Below are 27867 nucleotides of genomic sequence, written 5' to 3' on the forward strand. Positions count from 1 at the left end.
ATTGCCATCTCAGAAATCTTTGGGGCGAGTACTTCTGAAGGGTCACTGAATGCCTGCCTCTGAAAAGCATCAGCACAGGTAAGTGTCCACCACCAAAACCAGACACAAGCTTCTCTGCCAGGTGATCCTGAGGGCATCCAACACATACAGTGTGATGTAACATACACTGCTGAACCACTTCTGGTTCTGGAACCTCATACACAAAATACACATTTCTTATTTACATTCACTTCTCAATTTTTATTCTATTTCTCGCATGGTCTTCAAATACAGTTTTACAGGTCGTTTTTTTCTGCTACAGATACTGTTGATCTAAAAACAGATTAATGAAAGTGGCATTCCAACCTTAATGAAAATTCATAACCATGAAAGATATGTCAACGTATCACTTTACAATCCTAGAATGATGGTATTGGCCTGACATTCCATAGGCTTATACAATTAACTTCTATAATAATAACAAAGTCATAGGAAGAGAAAATGTGGCAACTCCTTAAGAGCCAAGAAATAAGGCCACAAGCATCCTATGCTGTAATGTTATGCATCCAGATAAAATAAGTTGACTCGGGTATCCATGAAGAAACAAAACTCTCCCACCTGATAAACCAAGGTATCAGCTACTCAACATGCACTCAAAGCTGTATAAAAACTAGTGGCATTCAGCTCTGACTTACATGAAATCCCATAGCACAACCCCGTACCTCTCTCTAAAAATGAAATGAACTTGTTTCAACTTAAATATTTCGCTACCGCATCAAAAAAAAAATTGTTCACATTCTGCAAAGGAAAAAAAAAAAAAAAACAAACCAAAAACCAAAACCCCTGCATGTGACTGCACCAGAAGGCCAAACACAGCATCTCCCTACAGGTCACAGACAACATTACTGCAGTCTTAATGCCATTCATTATAGGTTGCGTAACTTCTTCTATGCAGCTGGAGGCTTGTAAAAGGAACTGAATTTCCTTTGCGCACCACTGGAAAAAAAAACCAGGAAAATTAAAAAGGAAGATAAAGACAGCTGATGGCAGCAGGTGAAAGAAGCAAGGTCAGTACAATGGTGTATACCATTGGCCAGCTACGTATCTGGGACACTGGGACTTCTGTGAAATACCAGTTTCATAAATGATGCAAAACTACCTCACTACCAGATCCCATACCATGCTGATTCCATCCTATAGCCAAGTATGTCAGTCCTGGGTAAAAACAAACTCTTGGAACATTAAAAGCAGGTAACCATTTAAATAATGTGTAAAAATGTTCTTGTTGTGGCATTTCTTATAGAAAAGTTACTTGATACAAATGTGCAGGACTTGAAGACCCTGATTTAATCAAACTAGCAGGCTTTGAAACATGGTGACTGTTCCAAGGACAAATCCCAGCTGTGGGCCAGCTCTCTCCCTCTCACCATCTTTCATCCAATCCCATGCGAACGTTACCAAAATTAACAGGTTCAGCAGACCAGCCTGTGAATTGCTGTTTCAGGCCCAGGAGAATGATGATAACCCCAAGCAGTGACACACTGCTGGTCTGAAGGAAGGATCATTTGGGATCTGCTCCCCTTACCCAAGATGGTCAGTTTCTAGCCCTGGATACGAGGCACAATAAGAAAGGTCAGTGCTGAGGACAGGTTCGTTCTCCATTGTGGTTTTAGGTTATTCAAAAGTGCCATCTTGGACCTATACCATTTCACTTTTGAAAAGAAAAAGTTACAAAAACTGGTAAACAAAAAGTTAGTCAGCATACGGCTAAGTTTATATACACTGAAATTTACAAGTTTGTCATTAAGTGACTTCTGCCACAGACCACTGCACATTTGTCCCTAACAAAGCACAAAGCTTGAACCAATGGTCATTAGAAGTGACAATGGGTCATTGCTTTATCAACAAGCATAAAGATAGTCAAAAATAGAACTGTAGCTACTTATCTTTAAATTTGCTGATTGACACAAGCAATCCCTCCCATTTCTGCAACTTCCAGTTGCACATCCTGCTCTGACAGAGAAAAAGCCTGCATCTTTCTAGATACTTCTGCCAGAGACCACTTTTCTGTTGATACGTGAATGCAGAGAACTGCCATCAACCACAGCACCAATTGAGAGGGATTCCTCTGAAAAGCTATAGCCCATGCAAGATTCCTTGGCACTTCACACAGGACCAGGAGAGGACAAGGTTTCTCTTTGTTAAAACAGTGTTTTCAGCAGCATTATCCTCTTCCAACAAATTACAGTCTGAATGTGTGATGGGTGATTTTCGCATAGCCCCGTCTACCAAGCTGGCTTATTGCTGGCTTTGCGCAGCTAGACCATATGAAGATCCCCACCACTACCTGCCCAGCTGTTAAGGGACTACAGTACTGGAACAGTTCGCTGTCAAGCACTTCACAGGCTTCTTCCAAGGATAACAACATCCTTTGGAAATCCTTCCATTTTAGCAATTTCAAAACAACCCAGCTTGCTGTAAAATTCCAGGATTCTTTTATCATCTGGTCTCACTTCACAAAAAGCCCCACGGGAGCCTGAAGAAGGAAAAAAGAAACAAAATACTGTAGGAGAAGAGTTACTGTAAAAAGCACAGACATCAAGTATTACTAGACTTACCACCTATTTTAACATTCAAATGAAATGAAAACACTGATCCCAATTCCATATGGAGCATAGTGCCAAAAAGAGACCAGATTTATGGCAACATAGCTGACCATCCCCTAAAGGGACTGCACATTGCAGAAGTCTTCTCAGCCTCAACAAACCCTCCGCACACCTTTTATTTCACATAAAAGCATTCTGAAACTCTGATGTTGGCTCAGAAAATAGCACTAGAAGAGGGCACCAAATCACACAAAGGAACTGTGAACCTCAGGTGCACAGTAAGGCAGACAGCCAAGTACTTCCCCATATTGAAGGTTTTGGTAATTACCCACCAGTGCACACTGCCACACATAAGAAAAAGCATCATTACCAATGCTAGCAGGGGAAATATAGACATTTGTGCATTGTTCAAGATGTAAAAATGCATGCTCTTATTGTCAAATTGCTCCCTCAGTTCTTCCTATTTTCCAATTTGCAGGAAAATGGCTAAAGTGAAGAGCTACCTTTTACCAACAACAGTGGCAGAAGTTAGCCATCCAAAAGCTTTTATAATAATTTACCTAAATCTAGAGTGCTGACTATGGCAGGAATTGAATGTCTCAGGCTGACATGCAAATACGGTATGTTAATATAACCATCCCAAGTTTGCCTTGCATCCTAGAACTAACACATAATTAGTAAACAAGGAAATTCTGAGTGCAAGAAGCTTACCATTAGCCTTTAGAGAAGAAAGAAGGCAGGCCATCATACTTTTGGCCACGCTTGGATCTGTCACTTTTTTGTGGATATCAATCTTTATCAATGATGGGAAGTTGGCAAGGAACGATTCTGGCAATACTTCTTGCTCTTCATGGAAGCTTAGCATTATTTTCTGAAAAGAATATGGGAAATAGACATTCAATCATTATCCAGCTTTTCATTTTCATTCATCTTTACTAAGGGAGGCTGCTTCGCTCACAGACTATACCTCCAAATCAGCATGCTTTTCAACCACACCTCCGATGGTCACTTTGTTCCTTACCTGCTGAATCGCTCTCTGTACTCCAGATAAAAAAAGGCAGACTACAGAAGCTTCTCAGACTGTCAAAAGAGGAATGCAAGACTCCTTGCATGGCTTCTCAGTGACTGACACTTCAAGCAAGAAAAACCATAAGCCAACACATAACAGTTTGTGCACGGGTATTCCTTCTCTTTGCATTTTACACAGGCAGTTTTAGTTCCAAGTGTCCTAACCTTCCACAAGTATTCTTTGGTTCACAGCAGCCTGGAAACATCTCTCATGTCCATGCAATTATCTTAGACTACCTGCCCCAAAGACAAATTCACCTCTAACTTGAAATAAGCCTTATTGATGACTAAAGCATGTTGTTGATCACTAAAGACTATTGCAATCACCCAGGAAGGTCTTGGGAATGTGACATCAGACATTAACTTCATGCAACTGATGGGAATAGAACAATCAAGTAAGGTAACGCAGAAGTAGACAAAGCCAAATCTGAAATATACTCAAGTCATTCCCCCTGCTGGCTACCGAATTTTAAAACCTTTAGGGAGCATTGCCTCAAGTAAACAAGCCACCTAACTTCATTTCTTGTATAACTGAAAGTCACTATCATAACAACCCAAACTACGATTTCATCACACAAGGAACCGTTACATTAGCAATCCCCACATTTTTTTTCAGGTCAAGTTTAAATGCAATCCCCTCAAATCTATAAACTGCCATCTCCCAGCTCTTGCAGGAAGAGTGTCTGCTCAAAGTTACTACTTCAAACTTGTTGAGCTACTTCAGGTTCAGAACCATGCCTGCTCCTCTGGGCTTTTCTTTATCACAGCTGTAACAGGCACAATCCCATAGAAAGTGTTCAAAGCTAGCCATGCTGGCTTCAGGCACCAAGGCAAAGGTGACACCTGTTTCTTCCAGCCACAGAAGCACTACAAGAGGTAAAGCAGGTTATCAAGGAGTAGGGTACAGGTGGGGTTAAGAAGCAGTTAGAGAGATGATGCATTCATCTCTTGTGATCAATAATAACTAATCTCAGGAAAAGCAGATACCAGATAAACTTCCCTGACAGGAACCTAGACAAAACTGCAAGACAAGCTCACAACAGTATGACACAAATCAGAGGATTGGATTTTTCTTTTATGAAACAAAAGATTTTATTTATCCCCTGATGTTTGGAGCTCAAGATATATTTAAGTGAAATAGAGAACAACTGAACTGTATTAGAAGTCAACAATTTGAATCAAATGATCTAAAAAGTACAGAAAGCGAGCTTTTTCAAGCCAAAGTGGAGACTGAGATTATCAAGAGGTAAGAGGTCTATAAAGGAAACCAAATCAATCCTATTCTGTGAGAAAACTTTTCCCTACATGATCTTCAATGACAATGGCTTCTAAGCAACTACTGAGTATTCTCTATGTTCCATTGTAGTGTCAAAAGGATAAATGGATAAATGGATAAAATCCCACAGCATCTACCTCAAGAGCAAAGTACAAAGAGCTCCTCTGTACTCGTGGGAACATCCCTCAAGCACATAGTCTCAAGAAACAGACTTTTTCTGAGATATTGTACAAGCAGCAGAAATCCTGGGGTAATGTACCAACAGCAAAAAATGCTCTTAAACATCTCAATGGAAAAGCTAGTTTATCAGCACAAAACACCTGCTTTCTCTCTGAAGTTTGGCTTTAAACTTCTAGAAATCAAGGCCCCTTGTCCCTTACTGTACCCACTACAGTTTTGCTGTGTTTAGTTTCTGGTATCTTTGCATGCATTAGCTTTGCTTCAAAAATGTGAATTTACATATACAGTCGAAAGCACAGCACTGTGCAAATGTAGAATAATCAAGTCATAAAGCCTATAGACTGCAGCATTAGCTCCGCTTCAATAGTGGTAGTGGAGGTTTTTTGTTTGTTTGTTTGTTTTCTAGAATGTACTTCACTTTTCCCCCCATCAAACGTGCCTATAAGTAGTGGTCATTTTCACAACAGGGTGACAAGCATTTCAGTCCATTTCCAGGAAGCTTTTCTTTACTTGTGGGAAGGTCTGTGCTCTCAGAGCCATGACCTCCTTTAAGACTTTGTCTAAGTCCTAGTCAAACAAAGCAAGGGCAGACTGCCACATATGCCATTTTTGCACTGCCCTTACCATCTGGGGATTCCCTTAGGAGGCCCACCAGTCTGACACTAGCTTTTGTATTCAGACAACTTGTTGGAGAACACTTTCTGGAAAGTATTCTTTCCCTCTTGAGAGGAAAAGAAAAAGGCTAAGAAGTGGTGTTTCTGGGCCTGCCTCTATTACAACTTTGCACACACCTCCTTCCACTTGCAGACGTGGATCAGCACCTCTTAATATTAAATGCATTTCTTTCCTTGACAGGAGTGCATCAGCTAGAACTTTTCACTATTTCTAACAATTCAATGACATTGTTTTTCTAATTTCTTCCAAAACCAATGCAAGATAATGATTTTCAGCACTTGCTAAAGGGCAGATGTTGTTTTGCATCATTTACAGCCGTCACACTCCACAAACAGCTCAGATTTTAACATCAAACCCAAGTGCTCTTTAATTTGTTTTCCATACTTAAACTGATGTGACTATTGGGGTTAGCCTTACCTGCAGCATGGGGAAACCAATATCTCATTTTGCAGGAGAACAGAGCAGAAGCAATCTTTTATTTTCATAATGTAATTTTCTCTGTATTAAGGTGGCTTACATTTACTGCATTGATTACTACTAAAGTACACCTCATGGGTGTATTACAACACAAAGCTGTATCTGACTGACAGTGAATAATATTACTGTCACCTTCTAAGATGTCAAAGACTTCAGAAAAGTACAAAAACTCAATTACACAGAAGTTCAAAATGCAAAAGAAAAACAAAGACCTGCTTTGGAAAGAAAGAGTTCAGAATACAGTTCTGACCTCATGGGTTATACCAACCTCTGCCTCAGACAGCTCCTTGTCACTATTTGGTTTAGTATATTTTTCTTGCATGAAAGGGATCCAAGACATTTTGCATTTTTTAATGAAAGGAGTCACATCAACCGTTCCCAAAGCATAGCCACATATGCCATCCTCATCTTCTAAGACGAAGCAGTAATCCAGGCTGAGGGTGAGTAGACCTCCTACTAACCTGCAGAAAGAAGTGTCCAAATTCAGTCAAAAGAAGGTCACTTTGAACAAGTATGCTCTTCAGGTATTCTGGAGGAGACTCTAGGGTCATCCAAAGAAGCGACAGAATCCTCCAATCACAGAATTAGTTCCTACAAAGCATTAACAGACTGATCAGCTGTCAAAACTCAACTATGAGCAACATCTGCATGTCAGGACCCCATAATTTAATGCTATACACACTGCTCTTCTGACACACTAGAGACACAAACTTCCTTCATCTTTTGCCCTCAGTTTCTCTGTGGCCATTACCTCCTTATTCTTCCATCTTCTCTTTTGGGTATTTTTTGATAGCAGTTACACATCCTTTCTTAACTACCTTCCTGTCACTCACAGAGCAACCTCTTTACAAAATTCTATCTAAATTAAACACTCGAGATATATAAAAAAAAATACTCAAAGTAGCTCATTTTACAGCTCAGATTTAATGCCTTTTTTTTTTAAGTTAATCTCACTTGTCATTGCTTATTCTTTTTAGAAGTTGGTACAAGTAATTGATAACATGTATTTCAGAAAAAACTCAAGGCAGTCAGCTGGGAGATTGGTCCTCAAAAAAATTTCAATTATTTGAAGAACTATACTAGGTTGGAAAAAATTACCAGAGGGTAACTACAGACTATGAACACTGTCATGACATACTTTCACAAAATCTGAAATAATAAGATACTATGATGCACAGGTTTCATAATACAGAGGTTTCAGCTAAGTCTTTTTTCTAACAGCTCACAACAGGTGACCAGAGCATAAACTGAGACAGAACTGTTAATGGTATCTTTAAGAAATGAAAACCCCAATTTCCTGAGGCCTGCAGAGGGCAGATTTTTTTTTTTTTTTAAATCAAATGCTCTTTGTATTCTTCACACACACACACACACTTTTAAAAACTCAAATTAAATACAGTGTCAGGACTTCATCCTTCAGAACCACCTCTGTAGGTCATTCATTTCTAATACATACTTGTCTCCAATTAAATCTGGTAGACTATGGAAGGGTTGATCAGCTCCATCAGCATACATTTCTCTGCAGATCTTATATACAGACGCCTAAAAGGAGAGAAGAAAAGATTTCAAGTCATCAGTCACGTTAAAAAGCTATCAACTTTGTTTTAGCGAGATTTCATTAACAGGTCCACTGTAACCTAGTACTGACAAACATTTAAGCTACACAGAACAAGAGTACCCATCTATGAGGAAGCATCTATCCCCCCGCCACCCCCAAAGTAACTCTTCAAGTTGTCTGCCGAAAACATTGCGGTTAAGTTCAATGGCTGGGAAGGAAAGGCTGGAGGTCAGCCTCCTGCACGTTGTAAAGCACAAGATTAATCCTGAGGGTTAGTTGCCAAACACTCACTGAAGATCAATACCCTTGCTACAAAGTCCCTTTTCAAAACCTCTACTGTTGACAAGCAACAATTTAACCACTGGAAAGGACAGACACACCCTGACTTTCTGCATGTTAAAAGGCTTTCAGCTGAATCTCTTTAAAGAGTAAACTTGTATCAGTCACACTTTAAATAAGAAACTACACTTTTCAACAAAAAGGCTTTGCTTTTGACATGTCTCGGGCCACCCTTCATAAAAAAAGGAGTTCCTCCTCAGAAGAAATACTCTTTATGACTGCATGTTTAGCTGCATCACCAATTGTTTAGGTGGCTTAGAAATATCAGTTCCATTGCCTACAAAGGAACAAACCAGCTTAGGTACAGTCCTGCACTAATGTATGGAAAAAGCTGCTTTACTGCTCATAAGAACAGCACAGGACAGAACTAGCCTAAAAGTAGCAGGTAAAGGACATGTCTTCATGTGCTAGCCCTGTCTGTCTGATTGGCTTCAAAGTCAGGAGTCATTTGAGCTGCTGCAAACTCAACCTAGATACTTATGTTTCAAAGGAAACACGTTTCATCTCAATGTAGCTACAAATGCAAAAGTTCAAGCTACATTAATCTTTACACTGTTTAAACTGCATCCATAGGGTTAACTAACTGTTGGTTGATATATCAATTTCAAGTATTCTTGCTACGCTAATAGGAATTAAACTACGCTACGGATCTGTTCAGTGGGGAAAAAAAAAAAAGGAAAAAAGCTCTAATCAATAATGATCAATACAAAATTCCTGGTTTTAAAGTATCAAACACTCCAAAGCAGATTTGACAATTCTTTAAAAAAACAGACCAAAAAATTTACAACTGTAACTAAAATTATAAGAATGCCTGAAGTATCATCACATTTTGCAGCTACGTTTTGAGATGCAGTATCAACGTTCTGCTTATATAGCTCTGAGAACACTAGGAGTTACCACAATAATTACTGACTGAAGAGGTACACACACCCACCCCAAAGGTTAATCCACTGCATGTGTCCCCACTGCAAGAATTCCTCTACCAGCCACGAACAACTTCATCTTGCCTTTCAGAAATAGGGAAGGCACTCACAGATTTAAAAAGGTGGTGGGGTGTGAGACTGAGAATCAAGATGTGGGTGTATATGTATTGTTGCACAGCATGTTGTTGAACCATAGGCAAGTTGTTTAACCTCAGTTTTCCTGTGAGCTTGTATTTGTGCCTTGTGCAAGATATTGGCACATCTGTTTCATTAGGGTATGAAGGGACTCAGCAGCAACTAGTGTTGCCACAAAAGGAAAGGCATCACTAACAACAACAGTGACAAGTGTCAAAAGCACTTACCTCATCTTTAGGAAAGTAGGGTCGTATGGTGTACACTTTGGAAGTGGGCGTTAATGGAGGTGGTTGAAAAAAGAGGTCATTTGCCCCATCAATAGGCAGCAAACGCTGTGAAAACAAAATACTTAATATGACTGTATGAACAACAAAACCCATTACTCTTGGGTGTGCACTGCAGACTCCCAAATTAACATTTGCTATTTGCAGGCACCCCAGAAGAAGGTGGGGTTGGTATGCTTTACAAATGCAAAGACCTTATTTGAATAGAAAATATCCAATTGGTGTTTTAAAATATGCAATTGAAACAGCACATTAAGAGTCTGTTAATCTTATCTGCTTTAAAATACTTTTTACCAATCATATCTACACTGTCTCTGTATAAGAACATAGTATGTCAGGAGGAAAGGTTTGGTCTGAAGAGGGTTAACTGGCCAGAGGAGACACTTTATCCCAAAAGCAATGCGCTGATTCAATTTGCTGCGCGCAGAGCACCTGTGAGGGGGGAAAAGTATAGCGCCTGAAAAATCCATGAACAAATTTGAACATGGTATAAACAGTGATTTAAGAATATTTGCCAATTGAAATCTTCACAACAAAGCTCATTACAGCTTTATTTAGAGAGGAATCAAAATTTGGATGACCATCCCTTTTGCTCATGGAATTCCCATCGGCAGACAAGCATGCGCGCATTGTGCAATTGCGGGCGCAGATAAAAATGCTGTGCGACCTGCAAAGAAACAATGTGAAATGTACAACTAAAGCCGCTGCGCTTCGCATGCGCGTGGGACAGGCAGCATCTCCTTGAGAAATTACTGTAGAAAGGGGAGGAAAATTATTTTAAACCAAGCTGTAAGGCTAATGGGCTTTGGACCAGAAAGCCTTCGGCAGACCAATCCTTCCAGACCTCTGATGTGCAACAAAAGGTTTCTCATAGAACAAAGAAAATGTCATTCAGTTGTGAAGTCATATTGATACCTGGAACTCTCCTGCTAGACCACCTCTAAAGGCCCAGGGTTCTTGGTCTCCACTTAAGAACTGTGCTGAAGATTGACTACGACACCCTGTTGAGATCAGATCCAAGCGGAGAATGTTACGAGAAGGGGGATTTCCTGGGTGTCTAACATGTCCAAAAAGCTAACACACACTTGTGGAAAAAGCTCTCTAACTGAGCTAGAATCCAGGGCTTGGGGGGAGGCTGTAATAATGTAGGATTTATAAAGATTTTGTGCTTGTGCACTAATTGCAGTATTCCAAATTTTTGATTACCTGTAACAGACTAGGCTAAGAACAAGTGAGGTGATTCAGCTAACACACCTCATTCCAGAACAGAAGGCACAAGAATGGTGCCATCCACAATTATGTAAGCTTCCCAGATATTTTGTACATTCTTTTTTTCTACATTCGTGGCAGACACATCCATCTCATCTATGAAAAGATGACATCTTGGAAGCTACGTGGCTCAATAGCTACTATCATAAATTTTAGATCAAACAAATGCCATTATCACAGCCCCTTGAAAAAAAAAAATGGACCTTTCTGAAGTCACATTTTAGTAATGATTGTTTCTAATCTTGTCAGAAAACTAGGACTGGCAATATATGCAGTTTGGAACAGTTCAGGCAGCCAGGACAGTTGTATGAAACAGTATTCTTGCAAAAGACTATGCAGATTTACATAATCCAGGCTGTACCTTCACAATGCTGCTGGCATGTTAAAAAGCTAAGCAGTATTAACAGGAATTAACTCACAATTTAACTAGTACACCCTGTAGGCCACAGATAATACTAGCTTTGCTTTTTAGCATCTTGATTTTTTTTCCTCCTCAAGCATATCAGATGCACCAGGGTCCCTGCTGATCAACCAGCCACAGCAGGCCCATTGAAGTGCTCAGCTTTAGTTTACGCTTGCTTTAGAAAAGAAGCTGTTTGACTTTTAATACTGTTCCGCCAGCAAGGTGCCACAGCCTTCACCAACTAACAGAAACGACAAGTCTGGAGAAAATAAACAAAAAAAAAGCATGGTATCTGGAGTGGAGATTTCAATTACCTGCCTAGTTTTCTGACAAGATGAGCAGCGCAAATACTCTCTTCCTTTTGTAGACAGCAATCTACCTCCTGTTCAAGTAACAGTCTCAGATCAGTACAGACAAGTATGTTGTGCTAGTCAGAGAGTCCCAAAGTGTGCCAAGTTTGACATTTTTGAGAGTTTAGGAATATATGTTAAATGCAAACTACCCTAAGTATGGTAAATTTCAGAAACGATCCAAGCATCAGAATTTGAATTTGGTTTACTCCCACGTTTTTGAGTTCTCACATAAAAAGATACCCTTCACAAGGAGATTTAGTCAATAACTTGGAAGACAGTATCTGTCTGTCCTTTGAGACTACAACTTAACTAGCACTTCCAATTATTACAGTAAAGAGCTGCGTGAATGAAGAGCTGTATAAATGAAAAACATAGTTAATGCCTTAGTCGCTGCGCAAATGTGACTTCAGTTCATGCCTATTGCACATCTAATCTATCTGAGCTGCCTCACAGACAAAACCTTTCCATTTTAATTAATTAATGACGACGCGCTGTGAACATCTGGCGCTGTCCATCCAATAGCAGTAGAAACTTGTGCTGAGGATTCTCCCATCTGTACACAATGGGGAAGAAGACAATAGAAGTCATTAGTAATCCATAGTACTGTACAGCCACACTAATTTAAGGGACTGAATGCTAGCTGGACTTGGGAGGAGAGGTGAAGAAAGTGAACATTCAGTGGACCATTGAGCACACCATTGTGAAAACTAATTTGTTTGGATTTGTAATGTATTTAGCTTTATATAATGATGTATTTTATCAAAGACCTTTGCATTATATGTATTTACACTAGTGATAAAATGGAAGCTGAAGACAATAACATCCCCTCTCATAGAAGCACCGTTAGCATAAGAGTATTAAACTGTGCATGTCAAAAACTCTTATTTTTTCAGCTATCTAATACCAGTTTGAGTACTGGAGTAGAACAGTGCCAAAGTTAACAGACCTAGTATTTACAAAGTTGGCTTCCAACGTGAACTATTCAAAATATTTGATGCATTTAAAGACTTGAACCCAACTGTACAGGGACATTGAAAACTGAAGACAATTTCAGCTGAAATCAGTAGGCAGTCTGGTAATTCTGAAATTCAGTCTTAAGTTGGGCCCTCAATGTTTAGAGATTACAAGAATCACTGTTCTCTTTACACAGCTTTGGCCTGGAGTTTTAAACAGATTATCAAAAAGAGAGCATTCTTTCTAGCTAAGGGTCAACATAGAGCAAGAATAGTAAAGTTGGGGGAGTTGTGTTACACTGGTCTTAAAAATGCATGAACTAAAGCTTTTAAACAGCATTAGGCAGAGATGTTAACATACTACAATGCTGCCAGGTTTTCCTCCCAAGCTAGTTTTCTTCTCTGTGCTTTGCAGAAGGCAGTCTTAAAAGCTCCTCTTCTTTATCAACCATACGTATACAGATCGGATATTTAAAAAGCACAAAACACAGGAAGCTGCTGAGCATGGACTGACTTGATGACTTAACAGGTCTCCTCTGTCCCTGCTTAAACCTGCCAGTGTTTAACAGTATCATTTAAAGACAATCCAAACACTAGGACTAGACCAAGGTTGTGTAATGGTTAACCACTGTGAGGTTTGTGACAGCTACAAGAAGTGTGACGTGAGATCATCAGCTTTGCTGCCTGCTGTGTATGTCAAGCAAGTCCACAGCATATTCCTTACAGTTGGATTGAAACCTGAAAGTGAAATGAGGTCACTAGAATTACCCAGGCCATGCTGGTGCTATCTGCCAACTTAGGATCCCCCAAAAATCTTTCAGAAAGGAAAAAAAAAAAAAACAAACCAAAAACCAACAACCACCACAACAAAAAAACCCACCAAAACCAAAAAGCAAGGGAAAAAGGGAAAAGAAGGGAAAAAGGGAAAAAGGGAAAAAGATGTACCAATTACACCTGTCCGACAACTTTTACACCCCTTGCAACACAACCATTTCCCCCGTTCCAACCTTTCCCCTTCCCCCTTTCCCCCTTCCCCCTTTCCCTTTCCCCTTTCCCCCTTTCCCCTTTCCCCCTTTCCCCCTTTCCCCCTTCCCCCCTCCCCCTTTCCACCTGGAAAAAAACCTGTTTCAGGATCAGTTTAAGTCTCAGACTAAATCTGTCTAGAGAGCTCCACAATTTCCACCCATTATCAAAAAAATAAAATTAACAACAACAAAAAAAATATCAGCAATTTGGAAAGTGTTTAAAGGAAATTATTTTGCACCAGAATAGCCTTATGCTAAAGCTCGCATGCGCACAGGGCTGGGAGGATCGGCTTCCTCTTGGCCAGGCCCACTGAAAGGTCGCTTCTGCAATTGTTCTGTTGAAGACAGCAATAACGTTATCAAGACAGAGCAAGCAGCAGGTGGCTGATGTGGTCACATTTCGTAGTGTCATTTCCAATCATACACCAAGGTATCCAAGAAGTTACATGGTATAGTCCAGTGTGCATTCAGTCAAGAGTAAGTTAAAGTCAACACTTACGTGTCAGATGAGATTCAAGTTTCATTAGCCCAAGAAGAAAATCAAGGTCTCCGATCTTAAGCATCCAGCAGACTTCACTTATAATACCAAAGCAAATTCACAGCAAGCATTGCTTCAAATAGCGAGACAGGAAAACCTTTAAAACAGGGTCAAACCAGACCCTATGTCCAAGAAAACACACTTGCCTAATATTTTTTCCCCGTGGGCTAATTAAAAACAAAAAAAAAATTACACTATCTGGGATTATAATGGCTCCCAATGCACCTACCTAACCACTGCACAAAAGATTTCACCATTGACATAATACTCTTGATATCCCAGACGTAGGAGTACATGTCATAAAGGATTGTCCTGTTGGCACAATTGGAGAGGCGAGTGAACATCCCCATCACCAAGCTGCACATCTCTTCAAACTTGGCTGCTCGGTTACGCCATTCTTCTATCTATGAACAGAGGCAAAAGATCCACAAGATCAAGCACAGCCTTCTAGGGAGGAGAGGTACTCCAAATATGGAGGAAGACTATACAATTCATTACTTCATTTTACCAGCATGGACTACCACACCACGCGATTCACGGATACTCTCTATGGCTGTTAGAAGTGAGGCCAGTACAGGGATGACTGGTCAAATGCAGACACCAGACTGCCTTCATAGCTAAATGGCATTACAGGGCTTAAAACAGTAGATTCCACTGGAGGAATAAAAATTACTGTGACCTGTGGTTAGTTATACCCTACCCTTCAGGTCCTAGGAAGTAGAACGGCAGTCTCTATTACAGACAACATGGCTCAGGACTTTGATTTAAAAAGGAGAGAAACAAGATTCACACTCACTTTTTCAGCATCCTTTCCTTTGCAATTAACACTGACAACACTGCTATTTGCTCTGAGCCACTGGAATTCTCTCAGCATCTGTGCACCTTTGGGCCCATGTTCATATGGAAGGTAAAACAAGTCAGCGAGAAGCTGCAAGTCCTCTAAAGTCACTGGTTCTACTGTGTAGAGAGGCTTTTCATTTGGCCCAGGCACAAACTGTTCTTTGTTAATTTGCTCATCAGTCTGCATAGGGGCAATGTCACTACCAGAGTCTTCCTGCATAGACATCTCTGGGGACTTTGATTCAGCTATGCTCTCCTTATCGGTATCCATTGGCTTCAACTCCTCCGCCATCTTGGCTTCGGCAATATCTGTCAGTATCTGATTAGCATTCTTGTCTGCGTCATCTTGTTTTTCCACCACCGTGTCCATTGGTTCTTCATCAGATTGCTTCTTCTCTTCCTCCTTTACCAAGGCCGGTGACTCGCTGCTCAGCGCTGCCCCCTGACTCATGATGGGTTCTTGGTAAACCGTGGTAACCACAGTTGCTGCATTTAAAGAGGATGGTGCCACCAGAGGCCCTACATCCCCCACAGTAGTTTTAGCACCGCTGTGGGCCACTTGCCTACCTGAGAATAAGAAGAAACAAGTTTAGAGTTTTCAGTATCTGCCAACTAACATTCAAATCGGCAACTTCTGCAAATCATGGATGATTCTGTTGCTATGGCATCTGATCAGTTCAGCTTCCTTTTGGTACTTTGCCTGCTCACTTCTGTCATTGTAATTCTACCTACTGACTTTGTTTTTTTGCAAGCTTCCCCTCCACGTAACTGGCAAGCAAAGACAGGATGAGGAAAAAGTTAGGAAAATTAGTTAAAATTTATGTGCTACCAGCAGCATTTCTGACTTATGCCATCAGAATAAAAAGCTCTCACAGTTAACTTTTTCCCCTCTGCATCAACTGATTTGTTAAAGTTGTATTTGGATATAGAGCACACTTCAAAATAAAAGGACTAATGCTTAAATATTTCAAGTGCAAAAATGTCTTTAACCTAGGGAAAACAAGGGACATTCAAAAACTGACTGGACATGGTCTTGGGCAACCTGGTTAGACTAGGAGATCTTAAGAGGTGCCTTCCAACCTAAACTATTCTGTGAAAATGGAGGAAGATGACGTCTTAATTACTACTCCTCACCCAATATTTTTGCTGCAGTTGAGTTTTAGAAAGATCCGAAACCCTACAGCAGTTCAGAAGGATAACTGCAGTTCAGAAGGATAACTGCACCAGAGCAGAGTTGGGAGGAGAAGAGGTTCTTCCATTCCACCACCAGTTATCAGAGAAGGGCACACTGACCACCTGAAACCCACATTTGAGAAAAACAGATTTCACCTCAGATCTCAAGCTCCCATTGCTACAAGGAAGGTGTACAATGCTGGGCGGAACCTAGCTGATTTCTGTAGAGAGAAACTCAGAAAAACAAAGCCATCTTAAAACAACTGGAAGAACATGGACTCTTCTGGGCCAGAACTGATGTTTACAATAATCTAACACCCACTTCAAGAAAAAGCCTATTCTTCCTCTCTTCTCAGGTCCCATGGAAGTCTAGTAACAACCGGGACTAGCGAGATCCAGACTCTTTCCTGTCTTGTATCAGAAGTACCAAAGGATCCTACACCAAGGTTGCTTCTGTTGATCAGTCAGGGCACTACAGGCACACTGCAGAATGTCAAGCATTCTTCTTTCTTTATTAAGGTTTCCCCAGTTAGGAAGGCAGAAAATACTTCCAACTAGAAAGTATAAAATTTGCCAGGATCTGTAAAATAGTTTTAGTCTAAATGCAAGTACTGAAAATTTAACCCCATTTTTCCACCAACCCCAGAAAGATACCAAATTAGACTCACTGCTGTATTGTTGAGGTACCCCAAATTCCTGCAACCATTCCGTTAAGGCCAACTTCAGGGCCATTTGTGGGCTGTAGAGAACATCCGTTTCAATATCTTCATCGCTCCCTTCATTTTCCAATTTAATCTGGATAGAAACTGTACTGTCTTCAGTATCAGCTACAGAGACAAGTTTTTAAAAGTTACCATGCAAGTTTCATTTAAAATAAATTTTAAAAAAATGTCATGTTAGACAAGGCATTCGAGAACTCTCTAACAGCCTTATTTCACAAAGAAGGACAAACCATTACATCCTGATTAGACAAAACGGAAAACTATGGTCACCATCAATGCCAACACAGAAACAGTACGCAGAAACTAGACATTCTGGCATTCAGAGTTTCTCTTTTGACCTGAACTGCTTCTATTCCAATGAAATCAAATCCATGGACGCTTATGTCAAATTTGGGCATTAAAACTGCTTGCTGAGAGTGCTTTTTATACAACCAGATACCTCCTGAGACTAAGAAATTCTCTGGTAGCATGTGCTACAGATACTTCCCAGGAAGTCAATAAAACAATCTAGATGCTCATCATCTTTCAGGTAACTGCCATTTACTTACAGGACAGAAAATGCTAGGTGATCTTAAAAAGAAAAAGTTGGTGAAGAAAGGCTAGAATCATTAAAAAAAAAAAAAAAAAAATCAGTATGACTTATATGGTTAAGCATAGATCCCGGCAAACAGTTAGGCATACTTACTCATCACCACATCTTTTCTCACTCCATTCATGTTAGACTTGTACCAGGTAGCAAGTGTGTGAATAGCAACATAATTGGCTTCAAATTCACAGTTTGGATTGGTCAGAACTCCCTTTAGTCGAGGGATGAGCTCAGTTGACCGACCTTTGTAAGGCCCAAGAAAAAGCCTCTTTTGATCATAATCATTAGCATGAATGTTATCCCAGATAACTGGTGCTCTCCTGATGATCTTAGAAACTTCTTCGATGGACTCTACTGGAATGTCTTTGGATACAACTTTTGGACCTAAGAGGAAAACAGGATAATCACAGGGCTTTGCATATACTTGAAGATTGAACCCCCAAGTAGCTGGACAGTTTATTTTACTAAATACTTCTGAGAAATCATTTTTAACACCAACAGTGAATTAAAAAAAAAAAAAGAACGAAACCACAAAACAACCAAACCAAACCAAACAATTTTTACCTGTCCATAACACCTCAATGCCAGGGAGCAGCTTTTCCCCTACAGTCCGTAAATACGGCGACTGGGCAACATTTGGATAACAGAAAGTTCCACAGTACTCTGCACAGGAAGAGAGAATGTCACTGTTAGTAGAAGGATGCAACCATGTGACAACATACCCAACTGTCCCATGAACACATTGAGAGAATACTACCATTTGGGAAGAGAATTATCTATAAAATTAATCAAGAAAGGCCCAAAAGTCTAAAGTATAAATAAAAAAGGACATTATGAATGATACTTAGCATAAAGATCAGAAAGGAAAGGTAGACAGTTTATTTAAAATTGCTCAAATGACAAGATTAGGAAAAAAACCTAACAAAGTCCATAAATAGAAGGGCAGGTTATAGCAGACAATATGCAAGAGAACTAGAAACCTTAAGTCTGATTATGAAGTGCAAATACCTAAAAACATTAACACCAGCACGAATGTCTCTCAAGTTAAAGAGGAGGTCTGCAACAGAACCAAACTACTACAATGTCAGGGGATAAACAAATTAACAACGATGATACCATTGCTACTGAACTGAATTTTCCTTGCAACAATCCACACCTCTGAACATCATGATTCTCTCTCCCTTACAATATTGTTACAGGTATTAGAGGAAGCTTGCAATTTAAAAAAGCAATGAATGGACCCAAGTGCAAGCCACCTTATTTTTTAATAAGTAAAGCAACTCACTGACTAGTGAAAGCAGGTAATCTATTAAAAACAGGTACCAATGACAGAAGTGAGCCCAGATTGTGCTGTACCTCTACTTTAAGAAAATTCTAAGAAACTAACAGCTAGCTAGATCAAGAAGCAAAAAGATTTTGGTACAAGTCAAATAGAAGTCTTCCTTTAACCTAATTTTCAGTTCAAACTTCTTGAACCATTCTATCAAGCTGCCTTCTTTGCTTGGCATTAAGCCTTTCAGAGATGTGCAGATTTGGCAAAAACTCTGCATATATTTGAGTTACTTGAACCTTTCTTTGTAAGTCAATTTCTTCAAACAACCCCAAAATACTCCTTAAAGCAGTGATTAAATATTAAACCAGCTTTTCAATCAGTAAGATAACAGCCCCCCTCCTTTGATACTGAACTAAATGATTCATCTCATTTTACCTGTAGGACAGAAAAGGAATGTGTCTGGTTCTCCTAGATATTGATAAATTTCATTTGTGATCGAGACCTGAGCATGTGCAAAGGAACTGAAAACTTCTTTGTCTGCTGCACACATGTTGTGATCAATATCATCAAACAGCAACGCAAAAGATCTGCAGCCAAACTGAGAAACCTAATACAAGAGACAGGAGCAAAGGATTTAATTTTTTAAATTAAATTTTTTTTAATCAAACCATAGAATTTTTAAATCTAATCTAGCTTAAAGGAAAAGCTACAAGAATGGGGGAGAGAAGGTACAGGAGGCAAGACAGACTTTGGTATCTATTCACAATGAATGCCTATCTCTGACCCACTGCTCTGATTCTCTCAAAGATTAGACCTCTGAAGACCTGCAATCTGTTCCAGGTTTAATAATCCAAAGCTGATCTCACTGCACAGACAGCTGGAAAAAAGCTAACTCTGTAATAGCTTTTGGACAAAGGAGAGGAGTCAATTTGGAGAACAACAAAGATGTGTATGTCAGGTCTGCCTCTGAAGGTGTTTATTGTGGATAAGAGTTCTTGCTTTAGAAACGCATCTTGGCTTCAAGCCCCTAAAATACTCTGAAGACAAGCTCCCAAGAACAGCCTTCAGAATCCAAGACAAGACGAGACTTTTTTTTTTTTTTTTTTTAAATCTATATGATCACTGGCTACTTCTGCAATGCAACCTGAACACATCCATTGGAATTGTTCAGAGGTGTCCAAACTAATGCTAGTGCTGAAAACATTAAAGAGGCTAGTAAAAAGCTGCAAGAGTGAGGAGGGTACTGAAGTTTCCAAATTAAGTCGCACTGCAACTGCGGTAAATTTGTGTCACGCTTACCTGGTCCAGCTTGCGTTTCAATGTGGACACCTCTTTAGGATTGGAGAAAGTGATGTCAAGTCCAGGAGAGATTGCATAGATGAATTCTATTTCATGTTCTCGTGCAGCTGATATTAGAGTCATTAGCTGCTCTGGAAATCAAATTAAAATATTCCAGAAGAATTCAACGATTAAAAAACAAACAAAAAAACCCCTCAGACATCATTGTAAGTAAATTATGAAGTGCAGATGCCTCTGCTGCCATAATAATAAAAAAATAATAATTTGCTGGAATTTCTTAAAACTAACACAGCAAAGAGCATCAAATTATTTGGAGGAGTTCTCAGAAATTATGCCAAAAGGAATACAACAACTGTCCTTGTATTGTTATTTTCTATGTTAAAACTTTTAAAGGTTTTAAAAATTCTCTTTATCTCAATGTTGTGAGACGAATGTGGATGTCGTCTGTTTTTACAGAATGCACACCAACAGTTCTAGAATTATTACTCACTTTTTCCACTTTTGTCACACATATTAAGAGACAATTCAATGTAGTAATATGCTGCATGACACTGATTCACATACTATTCATATGACTGAAGCTAGAGGCACATGAAAAAGGGCTTTTTTTAACATCACTGTGCAGAAGCAGTTGCTTTAAGATACAAACTTCAAATTTAATCTTCCATACAATGAATAAAGAGAATTATTTTTAGAATATTTAACAATCTTTGTTCTTATTGGCAATTATCTTGCAGTATCCTTTAGATTATATTTCTGCAGTGATTCAAAGTGGCCTCCAAGAAGGATTATTTAATTTCAAGCCAGTATCATTTTTCCCCCTCACCCAAGAAAAATTATAATCCCCACAGGCTAGTAAAACACTGTAGATCCCATAAATACCAGAGGTGAATAAAAAGCCTCACACCAGCTTAAACAGGTCTTTCATGTTCCGACTAAATACTCAGAGGCTGCTTTTCTGACTGGTACCCTCTTCATTGAGACAAGCACTTAATGAATCACATAAAAGGGCATGCTATTTGCTCATCAATCTTTTTTCTTTTCTGAAGCAAATAATTTCCACTTTAAAATATGGCCCAGATGTTCAAGAGCCAGAGGAATAATTCTGAGCAACCTTTCCCTGGAAAAAAGTAAATCTCATAACACTAAGCCTTAAAAGCAGTTTTAGAAATCATCTGTAGAGTTATAGTTAAAAGTAGTAAATCCGTGCTTGTACCAAAGCTCCACTAAATACATCTGCGGGGTATTAAGAGCAGGTCTCCGCTCACCGTTGGAAATGGCTACTGTGATTAAACACACACAAGCAAGCATATGTAGCAATGATCAATTCATTCAAGTGCCTATTTATAGAAAACAGAGGGAAAATAAAGGCAGTTACCTGCTTCCTCCACAGAGTACATTTCTCGCCAGAACATCCTGTGCTTGTAGTCATCCTTTGGAGCATACAGGTATGTATTTAGTCCCCACTTCTGAAGTCTATAAACAGGAAAAAAGCCTTCATTCAGAGAATAGTCTACAAATTCAGGAATTCTATGTTTTACTTGATCTAATTCTAATCCTTGTACTTAATCTAAATTTTTTTTTTCATAGAACATTGTGTTATACTATTAAGTCACAATAACCTTATGCACAACAGATATAGGATAAATTTGGTTTAGGCAAGACGGAAAGGTGAATATGAGCCCCCAGGAATATCGATATTAGGCAAAAAGCTGCTCTAGGTTAGAACAATAATTCTTAGCAGGCTTAAGTGGAAGATTATGATTATATTGCAATGGAATGTGCTGCAGTAAGAGGAAGCATGACTTGCCTTCTAAAAAGTTCTTTCCTCTGCTCCATAACCCAAGGTCTTCCATAGAATCCTATGGGAAACAAGATTAAAATTATCCAGTTAGATGTTAGATTATGCCCACTCCATGAAACGTTATATTTACAACCCACCGTTTTCTTCCTCTTCTGCTACATTCATCAAAAAGCTTCCCAAAGCAACAAAAAAAAAAATAATCCAGTTAGACAGCATTAGGAAAGTGTAATAACCTAAACTTATCTAAATTTAAAATGCAATTATAACTTAGATCATGAGAAATGAAATAAGTTCTTATCATTTTGGCCACAGAATCAATTAATTTTCAGAATCCAAACTGTATCCCTGAGCATATGCCCTTGACAAGTCAAGTCAGCATTATTGTAAGAGCAGACTGAACAGTCATAACCTAATTAAACTATCACTCCAGACACCCACAAAATAGATTTGATTGTAATGTGAACACTGAAGACACTTGAAAATATTTACCAGCTCAAAAATGCTTAACCAGTGGTACAGATTTGAATGCTAAATACACACACAAAGTATATAAATACATACTGAGGTAGATGATGTGTAACTGAAAAAATGTCCAAGTGAGTCAACAAAATGCTTAGGATTTCATTCCTTTTATTCAGTTTAAATAAGCTCCTTGTCAAAATTAACTTGCAAGCTGGTATCTTGCTTTACAATTCCCACATCTTTATAAGCTAAGACTATGTCTTTGAATAATCATATAAAAGCATCTACACAAGTGATTTTAGAATAGTGTATATTCAAGGTCATGGAATTCCATGGAAATTGTAACCGCTTCTGGTTTTAAATCTAATCCTTCCATTCTAGAAACATAATACCTTAAAAAGCACTCCCAATGCACTCTTAGTCAAGTAAATTCACTTAGACCTCTGTGCAAACAGTTCAACCACAAGTGGGCACTTCAAAACAAAGCTTCAGCTTGGCAGTCTGTGCAAAGACCAGAGACTAAAATAACACTGAAATTTAATAAGCTCTTCTTTTCAAACAGTATGGCCAGTCAGTGATGAATGATGCTCCTAATACACAAAGCTCACACATCCCCACAGAACACAAGTTCAAAAAGTAGACAATATCTTCATTTCCAGAGCTATTCACCATTGTAAATCTTCAAATATTTGGTCTCACAGTGGTCAAAAACACCCTCCTACAACCTTTCAAAACTCAAAACTGATGCAACTGAAGCATTTTCTATATGTTAGCATGTATTTCAGTTACCTGTTAAGTGAACAATGCTCTTTTAAGAAGCTTAAAACAGGCTCAAGTTTTAAGAATTAATCTCTCAGAGTGATTGATCTTAGACTAACTGGCACCACGAAGTGGCAAAGCTGAGTAACTACTACTCCTCACAAACTGCAAAGTGACAAACGGAGGACCGCTAAACAGAGGAACAAACAAGAGAGCAGTTGCAAGCCGTGAAAACCTCCCAGTTTATTTCACCCAGAACAAATTTCTCATTTTCACTAGCATTACCTAATTCTGACTGATGCTGCCCTCAGGAAGCTCAAGAACCCACAAAAGGAATGAATACCACCTATGTCTCATAACTTGTTCAGAAAACTTTTGCTTTACCTATGACACTACCTCTCAGACTTACTAGCCTAAAGCAGAGCAGTGGCCTACTATTAAAGAAAAAAAAAAAAACCAAAAAACTAATTAAATAAGACTGAAGAGAAGATGCTAATCTGAAGTGATACTTTTCCATCCATCACCACATTTTGTAGATTACTAATGGCGCCAGCTCGTGACAATTCCTGGAGCCTTCTGTCCAACTAAAAATTGACCTGGTTTTGTATTACTCCCTCAAGACTCTGTGTCAGGTTAATACAAAGTCAACAGATCATGCCAAATACCTCATCCCAGTTACCACGCTCTCCATCACTAAAAGCCAGGATATATCCTGGAGGCAGAGCACCAGAGCAGAGCTTTGCATCCAGGACTCTCTTAAATCATATTACTCCCCCCAAAAATGGTGAATTCTCTATCAGTCATAAGCTCTTTACATTCTTAGAGTGCACACCCAGTATTTTACCAATTTCTCCCCTACTTTTCTACAAAAGACCCAGACTCTCCATCTCATTGCTTTAATCTCACCATACCTTTAGTCTGTTAACTGCCGCACTACATTTATCTTCGCTTCTAAAGTTAATCCCTGTTTTTCTCTTACCCCTATAATTCCCTTGAGTCACTAAAGAGACAGATGTTTTCACCCACTACCTTTTACCTCATTCACCACAACAGTTTGTTTTTAAACACTCTCCTGTTCCTTTTTTTGTGTGCGTGCATATTAATGTTAGACTGGTAACTCCTAACTAGTGGTTAGACTGCTTCATTGGGCAGAGGCCATTTTCTTGCTTTATGCACAGTATAATCAAGAACACCTGCACCAAAATATATGCAGAGGAGATCAACCATGTAACTAAGATGACAAGAAAAACTGTTATGGTATATGCAGTGGTTCTGATATAAACCTGGATGAACAGGTGATCCATGGTCAAGGTGTATCGGCAGGAACATGAGAAAACATGCTGTTACAATCTGTATCTCTGTTCACTAGTATCTGTCTCCAAAGCCTTCAATTTAGCATCTATTTTCACAGAATTAAGTCTATTAATAAAGTAAAGGCATCTCTTTCCACACTGACTGTATTTAAGCCCTAGTAAGTGCTAAAAAAATAAAGGCATTAACTGGACCTAGTGCACTTCTCACAGTAACATTTGCAGAAGCCAAATGGTCTTTTCTTTTTACGATATGAACAAAAGGCATTCTGCAAGCAATGCAGATACTGACTTTGATAAACTGCCTGTTTCCCTCTCCATTCCATCTGTTAATCTTTTTTTTTCTCCTACTAGAGTTTCATTATAGGTACAGAAATAATAGCAGTCCACAGGAATTCAGAACAATTCCAAACCAACTATTATGTTGGGAATAAACCATTTTTCTTGCTGGCTTTCAACCACCTACCTTAACTGACCTGTCAGAAATGTAGATAAATTCTGTAGTTACTGAGAAATGCAAAGACAGTCCCTTTATTCTGCAGCTTCTGCAGCAGTTTAAACCTTTTAATGCTGCAACTATGCCAAAAGGCAGAAGAGGACTGTTCTAACGCACAATTAAAATGGTAAGCTACAACACTTTAGAGAACAGGGAGCATTTAATATTAATTCCAGAACAGATGTCTATGGAATCACCTACTCCCTACCAGGAAACTGAATCTGAGCCTCTGGCGCGCAGGAAAAAGCATGTACAGCTAGGATAACCGCACAGTAGCTCTTCCCTCTCTCTCTCTCCTACCTCCCCCTTTAGACACGTACTAGCAAGCGAGCCACAGCACTGCCTCAGCTTCCATTAGGAATCATCGGCCCGCTGGGGGTGCCAGGCCTGCCCTCACCCCGTCGAACAGCTGCCATCAAAGGGCACTCCCTGCTAGCGAACAGCTTCCAGCACAAGCCCCAGGGGCAGCAGCCCCGCCCGGGAGCCGCGGCTCCTCCCCGCCCCCCAGCCCTCTCTAGCGGAGGGAGCCCCGGCCAAGAACCGCGCACCACCCTCCTCGCAGAGCGGGCTCCTCCGGGCGTCGCAAAGGGTCGGGGGAGGAAACGGGGAACAGCAGCGCCAGCTGGAACCAGTCCCCCCCCGGTCTCCCGCGGATACCCACACCCCCCACGGCCCCCAAATACCCCCAGTCTCCCGGGGATACCGTCGTGCCCCCCACCATCCCGGAACACCGACCCGTCCCTCCACGCCCCCGGTCTGCCACGGACGTCGGACGCCCTCTCCGAGAGCTCTTACCTTCCACGACGCCGCAGAGGAAGCGGCGGGAGCCCAGTGCGGTCTCCGTCTCGGTGTCGGTTTCCTCGCCCCCCGGGACCGGCCCCGCGGCGGCGCCCGGCGGCTCTAAGGGAGCGCCGGGCACTCCGGCCGGGTTGGGGCTGCCTTGGGGCTCCTCCAGCGCCGTCTGCCCCTCCTTCTGCACCATCCTGCCGCCCGCCGCCAGGACCCCCGCTCGCTGGGCCGGGCCGAGCCGAGCCAACCCTAGTCCCTCCTTTCCTCTCTCCACAACCCCTTTGTCTCCGCCGCTCCGGGCCGCCGCTGCTTCCTGTTTACGGGGCCCTGCGCCTGCGCGGGGAACCGGCCCCAACCGGTCCGCACCGCTCTGCCCGCAGCCGCCCCGCTCAGAGACGCGCACAGGGATCGCCGCGGAGGCCGGGGGAGCTTCTACCGACGCGTGAAGGAACGACGCAGGCCGCCGCGGCCTAACGGCCCCCCTCTCGCCGCGCCGCCGGGACCGCGCCACTCGAGCGGGAACAACGGACTGAGGAGAGGGAGTTACCTCAGGGAGCAGGCGGGCGGGCGGGGGAGGGGCTCGCTCACGGCGCATGCGCGGAACGCGGAAGGGCGCGCACTGCGCCTGCTCGGGAGGCCGGCGGGGGGGAGGGGCGAGGCCGCGGCTGTCCAGGGCGCCGGCGCCGAGAGCTAGTGCGTGCCCGCAGCGCATGCGCCAGAGGCCCCGGGGGGGGGGGGAAGGCGGCAGTAGGAGAACACGCAGGTGCGGGGTGGGGGAAGTGCGCATGCGCTGTAGGCTTTGTGTAGGGAAGCGGCGCCGGGGGGGGGGGGTTGGATGGGTGGGAAATGAAGTGTTTACTTCGACTCTGCGCATGCGCTTCAGGGGACAGCGCTAGCGCGCCTGCGCAGGACCGAAGCGCAGCCGCTCGCGCTCCCATGAGCCGTGACCTACTTCTTGCGGCGCCGCCGGGGGCCCGCAAGCTAAGCAGGGTACCCTGGGGCTGTGGCGCGGATGGGAGACCTAGCTGCTGGGACCCTGCCGCAGGGTGGGTAGGGGCCGCGGATGGGGCGCAAGGGGAAAAGCCCCTACGGCTGCTCCCTCCCCAGCCCAGCCCTAGCGCAGCCCAGCTGATGTTACACTTGCAGATGTTTCCACACCTGGAAGGGGCTACGAGGATGCTGAAGGACGGGCTATGAAGCTGAGATCATCTCAGTAAATCAGAGAAGGGGCTGGAGGTCAGACAGCACCTCTCGAGGGAGAAGCTCCAGCTGCATGGGAACACGTGGAGCTGGGAGCAACAGGCACCCAGAGCATGTCAGAGACCACAGGGCTGAGAAGACGACCTCCCATGAGGCTATATAGAGAGGACAGTGTGGTAACCCTTCCAGCCCACCCAGCACTGGGGAGGCCACAGCAGGTGCCAGCCAACACGAAACCAGTGAGCAAAAAGCTGCTGGAAACCCCAGCTTGTGAGGAAGGGCTGGAGAAAGCCTGCAGACATCACGGCAGCCATGTCATGTTTTAGGCAAAACTGAAACAAAATGAATGAAAACTCTGATTAAAAACATCCCCTTCTGATTTGAACAGTGCTCACCCCTACACACAGCTCATTCAGCTTTCCCAAAATGCTCCCGTGCATTTTTGAAGTCTGTTTCTTGCTCTTCAAGCTTATTTCTGCTGGTGATATTTTTGCATGAGAAACCCAAGACAGCTGCGTTTCTGGCTCCATCTATATCCATGCTCAGGAAGCTGCAGCAAAGACCCTGGCCAAGGAGCATCTCTAGTTACCATCACGTCCAATCTAAAGCTTTCAAAGAGCAAAAATAGCAATTGTACTGCTGCCCTGAATAGTAACTAGCTGAATTGTGTTAATGTGCAACAAGACATTATGAAAGGATTTAGAGAGGAGAAATCCACAAAATTTGGGTGGAAAATACACAGTACTCTCACCACTGTATGCAGAGCTGGGCCGCTGGCTGCTAGGTCAGAAGGGACCCTGAAGCAGCCATCATGCTCACAGCTTTGTGCCGAAATAATACCGCAGTAACGGTTCCCACAGTGTTGGGATCTCAATCCTTCTACAAGATGTTTGTGTTTCTAGGCAATATTCAGGATGCTGGAGTGAATCACTGCCCCAGGCTGCATCAGCTGCCTCATCCAGTTGCTCAGCTGTTTTCCCATGTAACTACTATTCTTTTTTCCTCTGAAAGCTGGGAAAGAGATAGCTCAAAACAACACAAGGCTGCCCTTTTCCAAGCACCCATCAGCTCCTACCTCTGCTCTCAGCATAGGCCCAACAGCTTTGCTGTTAC

At 41.5% G+C, this 27867-nt stretch overlaps 1 protein-coding gene across 1 annotated transcript; it reads right to left on the reverse strand.

Moving 5' to 3' along the window:
* Positions 1–225: 225 nt before the first annotated feature.
* OGA (O-GlcNAcase) lies at positions 226–26141 on the reverse strand. Its single transcript, XM_030030265.2, has 16 exons — positions 25561–26141; positions 21745–21796; positions 21313–21410; positions 19935–20065; positions 19071–19242; positions 17927–18025; positions 17462–17746; positions 16723–16881; positions 14838–15448; positions 14271–14445; positions 10416–10501; positions 9444–9548; positions 7718–7803; positions 6530–6722; positions 3297–3456; positions 226–2515 (listed from the first exon to the last, which is right to left on the reverse strand). The coding sequence occupies exons 1-16, from the start codon at positions 25745–25747 to the stop codon at positions 2379–2381; spliced, it is 2736 nt and encodes a 911-aa protein (XP_029886125.2). The 5' UTR covers positions 25748–26141; the 3' UTR covers positions 226–2378.
* Between the last annotated feature and the right edge of the window lie 1726 nt (positions 26142–27867).

This window comes from Aquila chrysaetos, chromosome 11 (genome assembly GCF_900496995.4).
Source record: "Aquila chrysaetos chrysaetos chromosome 11, bAquChr1.4, whole genome shotgun sequence".
NCBI lineage: Eukaryota > Metazoa > Chordata > Aves > Accipitriformes > Accipitridae > Aquila > Aquila chrysaetos.

Coding starts and splice junctions, on each gene's coding strand:
- OGA (XM_030030265.2), bottom strand. CDS start 25,747: ATGGTGCAGAAGGAGGGGCAGACGGCGCTGGAGGAGCCCCAAGGCAGC. Junction 6,723..7,717: donor CCAGATTTAATTGGAGACAA/GTATGTATTAGA, acceptor TTCTTTCTGCAG/GTTAGTAGGAGGTCTACTCA. Junction 2,516..3,296: donor TTCTTCTCTAAAGGCTAATG/GTAAGCTTCTTG, acceptor TTCCTTCTTCAG/GCTCCCGTGGGGCTTTTTGT.